The sequence below is a fragment of the Sinocyclocheilus rhinocerous genome, unplaced genomic scaffold (assembly GCF_001515625.1).
Source record: "Sinocyclocheilus rhinocerous isolate Xijiao unplaced genomic scaffold, SAMN03320098_v1.1 scaffold874, whole genome shotgun sequence".
Lineage (NCBI taxonomy): Eukaryota > Metazoa > Chordata > Actinopteri > Cypriniformes > Cyprinidae > Sinocyclocheilus > Sinocyclocheilus rhinocerous.
Window position 1 is genome coordinate 281,292 of NW_015658511.1, and position 11,895 is coordinate 293,186.

Below are 11,895 nucleotides of genomic sequence, written 5' to 3' on the forward strand. Positions count from 1 at the left end.
AGTGTAAGCTATATCTCAATTTACATGTATATTTAGTTTTTTTTTCACTGGAGCACCACCTGAGTCTTCTCCCATTTCTACCAGTGATCATTGTTTCCTTCCCACGGTACTACCGTGCACATGTCAATAGCATCACTGTTGTAGGTTGCCAAGTTGAGGGGACAAATGGGTTGAAATTTGTATGCGTTGATTGTGTGAGAAAGATGCGTTTCATACAAGATCTGGCAACTGGACAACCTTGGAATTTGTTGACGTGATTATTCATATAATGAGGTTTGGCCCATACAAATTACGGGAGTTTTACCGGAAGCGAATGTAGCAAACATATAAAATACGCCCAGTGTGATTTTTTGTTTTTTATAGAAAGATTAAAAATACGGGAGAAATACAGGAACATATTTAAATGGGATGATAGCGGGATATACTGGTAAAATACGTGAGAATCCCAGGAAAAACGGGAGGGTTGACAGGTATGTAAACATAAATGAGTGGAGTGTGACCTTAGAGCTGTTGTCCTGTTTCTGTTGTTCCACCTCTACTGCCATCTGCTGTTTGTATGTGAACAGCTCCTCCTGCACCTGCTGAGTGCTGCTGAGCTGCTTCACCATCTCTGTATTCTGACACAGAAAATCATGACCATTAACAATGACAATAACCATATGGCAAAGACATTTCACCATCTTAAGTTTAGATACTTTTTTCTGCAGAACTCCTTGTGGCAACATATTTGGGGAATATTCCTCACATTAGGCCATAACAGAAATTTGAGGAAGACAATCACAATGTGTCAAAGTATAATTGTACTGGAGGATCACATATCGTGTAATTGATGCTGTGAGTGACAAATTTACTGGCACTGTTTATGTGAGGAAAGCAGCACAAAATTCTCTTTACCTTCCGCATGAGATCAGCATGTTTGCTAACCAGCTCAGCGTGTTTCTCTTTGAGTCGAGTGAAATGTATCTGAGCAGTCTGAGCTCTGCCTAGAAAACATGAGAACAAGAGATTTTCATTCATACTACCATTCAAAAGTTTGAAAAAGGAGATTTTTTAAAAATGTTTTCAAAAGAAGACTCTTATGCTCACCAAGGCTGCATTTATTTGATCAAAAATACAGTAAACACAGTCATATTATGAAATATTATCTTGATTCAAAGTAACTGGTTTCTTTTCAAATATATTTTAAAATGTAATTTATTCTTGTGATGCAAAGCTGAATTTTCTGCATCATTACTCCAGTCTTCAGTGTCACATGATCCTTCAGAAATCATTATAATATGCTGATCTGCTGTTTAAGAAACATTTCTTATGATTATCAGAGTTGAAAACAGTTGTGCTGGAAACCATTATATATTTTTGTTCAGGATTCTTGAAAAGCACAGCATTTATTTAAAATAAAAATATTTTGTGGCATTATTGTCTTTCACTTTTGATCAATCTACTGCATCCTTGCTGAATAAAATATTAATTTCTTCCAAACAAACAAACAGTAGCATATATGTTGTGTATCTGAATCTGGGGTCAGAGGTCACTCACTGCCCGCGTCCTCGACCGTGGCCTGTATGCTGGCAGCGACTGCGGTCTGTACTCTGAGGCTCTCCACCTCCATGCGCAGACGTTCGTTCTCCACCAGCGCCATCTGCTTGTGCGTCCGCTGGTCCTCAAGCTCAGATTCCAGTATATTGACCTGAGATTTGAGCTGGACCACGGCACGCTGGGCCTGCAGACACACGGATGATGGGAATCAATCACAGGATAAGAAAACACTTCTCAAGACAGATGTAAATAAAGACAAAAGTCTAACCTCCACTTTTATGAGCTCCAGCTCTGGTTTCACCACCTCAAGTTCCTTCCTCAGAGTATCAGCCTCGGTCTCTCTGTGTGAGCGTTAATAGATCAAATGAAAAGAAATTTCAAACATTTGGACACCAATTTGTTCTTTAATTATGTCACTATTATCCACAATTTAGAATAATAGTAAGGTCATCAAAACTATGAAATAACACAACTTATCTTTGTGTACAAAACTATTTTAAACATCAGATTAAAAGGTTTTAACGATCATAAGAAACGTAATTTCAGTGAAAAGTGCAACCAAACATTTGATTGACTTCTAGCTTTGTTTTAGATTTTTTTTCTCCTAAAACTCCCTTTTACACAAATAAGTCATGTCTACATCAGGGTTATTATCATTAACTAAAACTAAAGCAAATAAAAAAAAAGTAAAATTGTAAAGTAAAAATTTTAAAGCAAAAAAAATTGTTACTTGAAACAAAATAAAATAAACAATAAAATAAAATAAAATAAACGTATTTTCCCAACATAGCACTGAAACTGCTCTGGTTAAGGTTGCTAATGACCTACTGCTTGCAGCCGATGCTGGCTTGTACTCCATTTTAATCCTTCTTGATCTTAGCTCAGCCTTTGACACAGTGGACCATAATGTCTTGATCAACCGTTTAAAAACTTATGTTGGTATCAGAGATGTAGCTCTGAATTGGTTTATTTCTTATTTGTCGAATAGGTATTTTTCCGTAGTGCTTGGAGATGCCTCCTCTTCTCGTGCTCCTTTATTTTGTGGGGTCCCTCAGGGATCTATTTTGGGTCCCCTTCTGTTTACTATCTACATGTTACCCCTGGGTCAAATTATGCAGTTCAGTTCAGTTAATGACAGGTGGATATTTCAGCCAGGCCAATAAATCAGCAGATATTTTTGAGATTATCTGCACTAGTTTCAATTAAATCATCTAACCTGATTGTCAATGGATAATGTACAATTTCTGTTGTTTTTGAATAATTATGAGTAAATTCACTACCATTCAAAAGTTTGGAGTGAGTAAGGTTTTTTTTTCTTTATTGAGAAAGGATTAAATAAATTGGTCAAAAGTGACAGTAAAGACATTTATAATGTTACAGAAGATTCATAATTCAAATAAATGCTGTTCTTCTGAACATTTCATTCATTACATAATCATAAAAAATACACAATTGTATGTCCCGGTAAAGCCTGGTATTATTGATTCATCCCATATTATGTCATGCTTCATCGAAATCAAAAATTGGATGTCGAAAAATTTTCTGCAGTTGAATGACTCTAAGTCAGAAGTGCTTATAATTACCTCATGAGTCCCCAGTAGCGCTAGTATTAATAATCTCTCCTCTAGTCTGGGTGCCTTATCTAATAATGTTCGAAAAGAGGCTCGCAACTTAGGTGTTGTTTTTGACTCAGAACTGTCCTTTGATGTTCAGGTGACTAAAGTGGTGCAGTCTTGTTTTGCACAACTAAGGCAACTAACGAAGATAAAGTCATTCCTTTGGCAGATTTGGAAAAGGTCATTCATGCTTTTATTTCTTCCAGACTTGATTATTGTAATGCACTTTATTCTGGTATTAATGTTGATTCATGTCCACCTTCAACATTTACTCATTTTAATAAAATCTCTTTGTCTACCTTGGAACACATTGTTGTACTTTCAAATTCCTCCTGTCCTTCTGACTGCCTTCCTACTTGGTTTTTAAAAGCTGTATTTCACACGGTTGGTCCAGATATTTTAGCTATTATTAACTGTTCTTTGTCTTCTGGCATTTTTACCGCATGTTTTAAACATGCCACTATTTATCTATTATTAAAGAAGGCTTCTCTAGACCCCTCCAATTTAAGTAATTTTAGACCTGTTTCTAAGCTTCCATTTCTATCAAAGATCTTAGAAAAAGTTGTGTCAATGCAACCGATTTCGTATATGAATAATAATTTAATCTTTGAAAAATTTCAGTCTGGTTTCCGCTCCCAACATAGCACTGAAACTGCTCTGGTTAAGGTTGCTAATGACCTACTGCTTGCAGCCGATGCTGGCTTGTACTCCATTTTAATCCTTCTTGATCTTAGCTCAGCCTTTGACACAGTGGACCATAATGTCTTGATCAACCGTTTAAAAACTTATGTTGGTATCAGAGATGTAGCTCTGAATTGGTTTATTTCTTATTTGTCGAATAGGTATTTTTCCGTAGTGCTTGGAGATGCCTCCTCTTCTCGTGCTCCTTTATTTTGTGGGGTCCCTCAGGGATCTATTTTGGGTCCCCTTCTGTTTACTATCTACATGTTACCCCTGGGTCAAATTATGCGCAGTTATGACATTGAGTTCCACTGCTATGCAGATGATACGCAATTGTATGTCCCGGTAAAGCCTGGTATTATTGATACATCCCATATTATGTCATGCTTCATCGAAATCAAAAATTGGATGTCGAAAAATTTTCTGCAGTTGAATGACTCTAAGTCAGAAGTGCTTATAATTACCTCATGAGTCCCCAGTAGCGCTAGTATTAATAATCTCTCCTCTAGTCTGGGTGCCTTATCTAATAATGTTCGAAAAGAGGCTCGCAACTTAGGTGTTGTTTTTGACTCAGAACTGTCCTTTGATGTTCAGATGACTAAAGTGGTGCAGTCTTGTTTTGCACAACTAAGGCAACTAACGAAGATAAAGTCATTCCTTTCTTTGGCAGATTTGGAACAGGTCATTCATGCTTTTATTTCTTCCAGACTTGATTATTGTAATGCACTTTATTCTGGTATCAGCAAGTGAAATCTCCTAAGATTGCAGCTGATTCAAAATGCTGCTGCTAGGCTTTTAACACATACTAAGAAAAGTGACCACATTTCACCGATTCTTGCTGCTCTTCACTGGTTGGAGTTTTAGAATTGATTTTAAGATTTTGATGCTTGCTTGTAAGGCCTTGAAGTGTCAGGCTCCTGCCTATATTTCTGATTTATTAATTCCTTATGAGCCTGATCGCTGCTTGAGATCCTCCGGTAGGGCCCTATTAATGGTTACAAAATCTCGACTTGTTACCAAAGGTGACCACGCTTTTGCTATCCATGCGCCTAAGCTATGGAACTCCCTGCCTGGGGATATTAGGCAGGCTCCTACTGTATCCTCTTTTAAGTTCCTTCTTAAGACTCATTTTTATTGTATGGCTTTATCTTAATTTTGATGGTATTTTTTGTATTTTGTTACTGCACTGATCTTTTTATTGTAAAGCACTTTGTAACTTTGTTTTGAAAGGTGCTATATAAATAAATGTTTACTTATTTTATTTCAGCTAAAAGACATCATTGCTCATTTTTGTTTAATTTAAGTTTAATTACTAAAATAACTCAAACTAAATAATCTAAATAATATATAGAAACTATAGACATTTAAAAAAAAATAATAGCAATAAAAATAACAAAAACACAACAAAATTACAAACGATTTAACTACAATGAAAGTAAAAACTGAAGATATATGAATAAATTCTCATTCATACAAAGAAACTATAATATTTATCTATTTCAGTTCACGTGATTTTGGAAGAAGTTGATGAGAACTGAAAATGAGAATATTGAGTTCATATTTAGATCTCTGACAAATCTGAGCACAGTTTGAGATATTGTTGAGATCTTCTGAAACTCTAGAAGTCTGCATTTGCTCTCCATTTAGTCTAACTGTTGCCAAAGAAAAACGGATAAATAGTTAAATAGATCTAATTTGTGAGCTTTCTTTCATAAAGTGGTATGATACCTTTGCTCTGGTATGTCAGTTGGAGGGTCAAACTGGTTGTATCCGTAATACTGTTGAACAAAATAATCAAATGTTAAAATTGTCACAAATGTGGAAAAGCACTTAGTAAGACTTTCTCTGAGCCAATCTACAAGGCTTGACCAATCCAGGTTGTTTTTACCATCTGATAGTTTCCTTCACCAAAATCCAGCTGCGTATCCGTATCATCGTAGTCAGGGAATGTCTCATTCTGAACGACCACAGGCTTCACGTGATCAGCAAATGAAGCCGCACGCAGGAAATTTGGAGGCTCCTACAACATTCATATGCATATATTCATCTGTTCAGCATTTTACGCCATCTGTCAATATTGTTTATTTCATACCACGTTTTCAGTAAACACGACTTGAAATTCAAAATGTAAAGATCTTACATCGGGAAGATCAGGAATCTGAATGATAGATTTGAAAAATTCCATCCCTCTCGCTCTCTCAAAAAACTGCGTCAAACTGTGGAGGACAAAGACAGACCAAAAACTACTCAAAGCAGCAGTAATTTCATGAACTTCACTTTTACATTTTGTGAATTTAACTGAATAAAAGCACCTGCCAAATTAGTATATGTAAATGCACTATAAATAAATGCTGTTCTTTTGAACTTCCTATTCAGCAAAGAATCATAAAAAAAATGTATCACAGTTTTCATGAAAATATGAAGCAGCACAACTCTTTTCAACATTGATAATAATAAGAAATGTTTATTGAGCAGCAAATCGGCATATTAGAATGATTTCTGAAGGATCATGTGACACTGAAGATGCTGAAAATTCAGTTTTGCATTACAGAAATAAATTACAATAATGTGCACTCAAACAGAAAACAGTGCTTTTATATATGAATAAATATATATTAGTCAGTGGCAATAACAAAAACAATTTTCTGCTTTTGCTATTGGACAAAATTTCTATGTCGGTGCATTCTTACATAATACTGCAGTCCACCGTTACCTGTTGAACTGCTCACGGAATCGTTCCCTGTGTCCTAACAGAGCGTCCAGCGGTATTCCTGTGACACAGATGCACAGCGCTGGTAAACTCAATGAAAATGATGCATATAAATGAAGAGAGCAGCATGTAAACAACAAGACTCACGGCTGTGTAGCTTGAACAAGAGCTTGACCAGGAAATGGTAGAGCGGACCGCAGTCCTGGATGACGAGAACCAGCGGTGCCAAACGGCACTGACCCACAGGAGTGGTAGAGCTGGTGGAGCTGGACTCCATCTGCCGGAAAACTGCATTTAAAAAGTAAAAAAAAATTTTTATACACACACTGTCTCTTCTGCTCACCAAGGCTGCATTTATTTGATCAAAAATGCAGTAATTTAAAATAACTGTTTTCTATGTGAATATATTTTAAAATGTAATTTATTCCTGTAATGCATAGCTGAATTTTCAGCATCATTACTCCAGTCTTCAGTGTCACATTATACTTATTTATTTATATTTCGTGCAATCCGTGATACATTTTTTCAGAATTCTTTGATGTGTAGAAAGAAAAACAGCACTTGAAATGGAACTCTTTTGTAACTTTATAAATGTCTTTACTGTCACTTTTGATCAAATTAATGTGTAAGTAATGAATCAGAAAGCATTAAAAAAGCATTTTTGGGGTAAAACATTATGTTTACCTGTTTCTTGCAGCTTTAGAGCTGCTTCCATGTACTCCAGAACCTCACCTGTCATGTCAAACCTGTAAATACAATAATCATGAGTAATTAATTTACATCAACAGATTATTCAAGCTCACTGAAATCATTAGCGATGTACTTACACTTTGTTAATATCAATGGCGATGGCTTTATCAAGAACCTGTTCAGGAGCTTCAAGGTTTGGTGGGATTTCCAGATGCTGTGGTGGAAACAAGATAGACAGACAGATAGATAGATAGATAGATAGATAGATAGATAGACAGATAGATAGATAGATAGATAGATAGATAGATAGACAGACAGACAGACAGATATTTTTTAACTCATATGTCAATGAAGGAAGGATTAAACTTACCTTTAAATGGAAATCGATTTTAACACACAGCAGCTTGGCATACAGTGCAACAATATGTCCATATCTATCATGTAGATTCCCCTAAAACACAGCAAACACATACAAAATTTAAGCTGAAAGTTTCAGATGAAAGATGATGTAAATGACTTGCTCAACAGAAAAACATCCAGATCATTTCGAACTCACCCATAATGTTCCCATCTGTCTAATGCTTGCGGTGTGACCTCTGCTGTCTCGTAAAGTCTACAAGAAAGACATCAATTTATATTTGTAGGGTAGTTTTAGACAAATAAAGTCAAATGAAAGTCATTTTCATCTGATGATACTGTGGTAGATGAGACTGACGTTAGGATGGCCGTCTCGAAGCAGTTTGTGCACCACGTGGCAGAACTTCCAGCTGAGGATGGCGTTACTGGACAGCGGCAGACTCACGGCATGAGACCAGAACGTGACGGCACCGCCTTCCTTATGTGTGCCTAAAATGATATCTGTGCAAAAGTTAAGGACAATGTACAAATCCAGATGATATTTAGCAAAGATGATTCATAACATTTGCTAAATAGCAAATTTAAAATGCCTGAATTTTTATTGTATCTTAAAATGCAACTAGATTATCACCCAGCTCTTTATATACAGTTGGAAATATATAACTAAATCCAACTTTATCCATATACATAGAGTACACTCACATAAAGCTATATATAGAATATAGCAAATCTCAATTGCTTGAGTGTTTACATTGCAGTAAAATGTAAACTATATTATCACCCAGCTGTGATTCTGCTAAATGCAACTATAAGGCATGAAGATATTACGATATTATAAACATTAATACTATACATTAATGAAAAGCGTTACACAACTAAATTTGACCGATTGACTGATAAAGTACATGCTGTGACTGTAACACCTGGGCAAGCTCACTATAACACACAATGAACATTATTATAAACATGAAGATGCTGCATTAAACCAATACTAAAGGATACTGCGTCCATATTTCTCTTTGATAGGGGCCTCCACATTGGTGATGGATTTGGTGATGCTTTGAAGCTGTAAAGCAGATGAAATGGAGATTTGACATAACATCATTAATTAAACACAATAAATGATGCACACCTATAATGTAAATTAATATTGTTTAAAATATTAAATAATACACATCACAATGAAGTGAAGCACAAATTAATAACCAATAAATAATTGCAGCCAGGATGATCATCTGAGTCTGATCTTACATGTATTTACATAGCAGTTCAGTTTTTGGTAATATAATAATACAATACCATATCCATATTACTATGGTAAAAGACATTGGACTACAATGTTACACTTCCATACAAAAAATTTTTGGACATGTATGGCACATGTCCAAAAAAGATTATAGTGACTATCAAACACGTTATTACTGTGGTACATAACATAACCAGCATTATCACATATCGAAAAACATGGCATTATAATGGCGCATGTCCAAAAAACAAGGAATGTACATTAAAACAATGTTTTTAAAACATAATGGCGATTGTTTTTCGGCGACACGTATATGCAATTAACATAAATTTCGCGGGGATTCCAAGCGATAAAATGTGAGGATTTAAAAGTGGAGAACTATTTTAAATAGTTTCAAAGATAAGGTAATTTGACAAAAACACCTAATAAATCGTCTATTTATCAGGCGTTTTTGTCATATTACCACCTTATCATTGAAATTAAAAGGAAAACACCAAAGGTTTTAGATTTTTCTATTAAGTATATATATATATATATAAACGACCACTAAAAATCAAATACTCGTTGAATGAAGTAAATATGTGCGCGGGCGTCATTCTCACCTGCAGTTTGACGAATTGCTCCTTTTCTGCAGCTAAAGCTTTTTCAGATTTATCCGTTTTCTCGTTTTTCTTCGATTCGGTTTTCTTTGTGGCCATGTTTAACTCCTTCCTCAGATGAAACCAGATGTGTACAAATGACCGAGTCCTGACACACACACACTCTATACCTGTCACGTCAACGAGTCACATACAGGTGAGTTACCTCACACGCGCTCTATGAACGGCGTTTACTCAATCTGAAACTGTATTTCAGTCAACAAAAAAAATATTCCACAAAAAAAACAGTAAAAACATTAAATATTCCAAATACTTAAACCATGACCTACTTGTTTATATATATAGATAGATAGATAGATAGATAGATATAAAATACAAATAAACACTAAAATAAAAGTCACTCAAAATGACCATTTAAAAGAAAAAAGTTAATGACAGCATGTAAAGACCTTTATTGTTCTTTCAAATGTCCTGAGATTAGGCAAATATCAGTGGCTTTTGAAAAGGCCTGTGGCTCCTTGTCCTTATTGTGAGAACAAGACTGCATTTCAGGTGTAAAACAATGATCAGGACAAGAGCCACATCACAGTTCGTTATCTTTGAAACCAAACAGGTTCGATGACAGTGAAACTGGAATGACAAAAAAACAACCAGCACCATTGTGTCATCTTGTATGACAGGTTTAACACTTGAAGAAAGTGGTTTATAAATAACGACAGTCTTAACATTGTTCAGAGGTAGTGCTTCTGTAGCATTAATCATTAATGCTTATTTTTATACACATATCATAAACAGATTTGGATACAAATTTAAAACTATAGCATCTGTAAAAACTACTTGTTAGCTTCACAAAACTCCTCTTTGGTTGCAAAGAACTGATTTATTTTCAGAAGCTGTAGAGAAGATGGAAGTAAACGGGGATTCGCTGCTTCTCGTGGCTTTATGGACCACATTACTTGCTTCCTTGATGCAAACGTGGGCTGCTTTCGATCTGGGAGTCACTTTCCTTTAGGACAATAAGGAGAAAATGGCATTTAGCTGCAGTTTCATCTTGAAGCATACTATGCATTAAACTGTTATGTAAATGAGTTTTGTGATGTAATAGGTACCCCATGTGTTTGGGTGGAGGTTTGGGAGTGGCTGCGGTTGCCATGGTTACTTTGGAGGTGACAAATGGCATCGCAGTTCATTGGGCTCTGAGGTTTCGTTGGGCTGACAGAGTTCTTGGTAGAACTTTCCAAACTTGCCACCATTTCCTGAGACTCAGCCAGCAGACGCTGTAACCGTGTTGTGGACGAGCTGTAGCCCTCCTGCGTGGTATGAAAATACACAAGAGGCTAATACTAGTGTATTGTACAAAATAAGTATTTAATCATCATCATAATTATTAAAAATGCTATTTTAATTATTATTTAAATTATAAAAATTACAGAAAAAAGTACAGAAAGAAAAAAAAAGCGCACAAGATGCGATGACGAAGTAAGTGTCGTTGCATTTGAATGTTTTTGTTAGTCTATCCAGTTGAAGCCACTGGATGCGGCACTGCTGCATTGTTAATGACAAATATTGTGGGAAAAGAGAACATCAATGCGGCGAAGATGTTGTTTACGTCAAAACTGAAATCAAGCCGTTCACACAGAACGCATATTTCGCGCATTTTCTAGAGGGACATCTATCACCGTTGCACTTGCGTCTCGCACAAAAGAGCGGCATGTTTAGAAAGCCATGTAAAATTAATGCAAGTTCAACTTTGAAATTGCTCTCAGATTCATTGGAGTTTTTGTATAAACCTATGATTACGACCTAACTTGCCAGATGTTTTAATAAAGCTAGAGAAGCCTACCAAGAGAATCTTGGACTGATATCCACATCAACAACACAAACAGGAGTTCCTGTCTCTGAATCATAGTCAATGACAGCCATTAAATCCACGTCAGCTCTAGTGTCAGAATAGAGAGAGAGTTGTATTTTTGCATTGTATTGTTGAGCTACCTCATTGCCATGGCGAGCTACATCATTGGCACAGAGTTCAATGCTTAGCGTAGAATCGGGTAAACAGACAGAGCTCCGCCTACTTCTGTGACAGGGGGAGGGGCAATCCAGATGAAGAAGGCTCAGATCTGCTGCGCTAGTTAATGAAGAGAAAGTCACTATTATGATCAGGCCAACAAAATCAACAATGGTTTTATGCCTGCTTGACCTTAAAACATACCTACATAAAATCTGCAATATTCAGGGCAATGGATTTTATTATGGTAGGACATAGTAAAACTTAGCACTCCTTTAATAAGCCACCAAAAAAAATGAAATATTATATTTTAAATTGGTACGTGCTTTTAGCATCGTCAAGGTGTGCGTCTGATTCCCAGGGAATGCATGAACTGATAAAATACAATTGAATGCAATGTAAGTTGCTTTGGATAAAAGCATTTGCCACATGCATAAATGTAAATGCTTTTA

At 35.9% G+C, this 11,895-nt stretch overlaps 2 protein-coding genes across 2 annotated transcripts in view; both read right to left on the reverse strand.

Annotated features, from left to right (window-relative positions):
• Positions 1–9,543, reverse strand: part of LOC107722326 (huntingtin-interacting protein 1-related protein-like) — an 18,938-nt gene extending 9,395 nt beyond the window's left edge. The window contains exons 1-16 of the mRNA XM_016530639.1: positions 9,439–9,543; positions 8,593–8,656; positions 7,949–8,091; positions 7,790–7,846; positions 7,604–7,684; positions 7,371–7,447; positions 7,228–7,289; positions 6,691–6,831; positions 6,547–6,604; positions 5,974–6,049; positions 5,722–5,853; positions 5,562–5,611; positions 1,805–1,877; positions 1,537–1,720; positions 895–983; positions 501–617 (exon numbers count right to left, since the gene is read on the reverse strand). Coding sequence (XP_016386125.1) covers positions 501–617; positions 895–983; positions 1,537–1,720; positions 1,805–1,877; positions 5,562–5,611; positions 5,722–5,853; positions 5,974–6,049; positions 6,547–6,604; positions 6,691–6,831; positions 7,228–7,289; positions 7,371–7,447; positions 7,604–7,684; positions 7,790–7,846; positions 7,949–8,091; positions 8,593–8,656; positions 9,439–9,534 — 1,500 coding nt within the window. The 5' untranslated portion in view covers positions 9,535–9,543. The remainder of the gene's footprint in view (positions 1–500; positions 618–894; positions 984–1,536; positions 1,721–1,804; positions 1,878–5,561; positions 5,612–5,721; positions 5,854–5,973; positions 6,050–6,546; positions 6,605–6,690; positions 6,832–7,227; positions 7,290–7,370; positions 7,448–7,603; positions 7,685–7,789; positions 7,847–7,948; positions 8,092–8,592; positions 8,657–9,438) is intronic.
• A 330-nt stretch (positions 9,544–9,873) lies between these two features.
• ccdc62 (coiled-coil domain containing 62) overlaps positions 9,874–11,895 on the reverse strand; it is a 10,946-nt gene continuing 8,924 nt past the window's right edge. The window contains exons 11-13 of the mRNA XM_016530641.1: positions 11,428–11,563; positions 10,545–10,745; positions 9,874–10,441 (exon numbers count right to left, since the gene is read on the reverse strand). Of these exons, the coding sequence (XP_016386127.1) occupies positions 10,388–10,441; positions 10,545–10,745; positions 11,428–11,563 (391 nt within the window). The 3' untranslated portion in view covers positions 9,874–10,387. The remainder of the gene's footprint in view (positions 10,442–10,544; positions 10,746–11,427; positions 11,564–11,895) is intronic.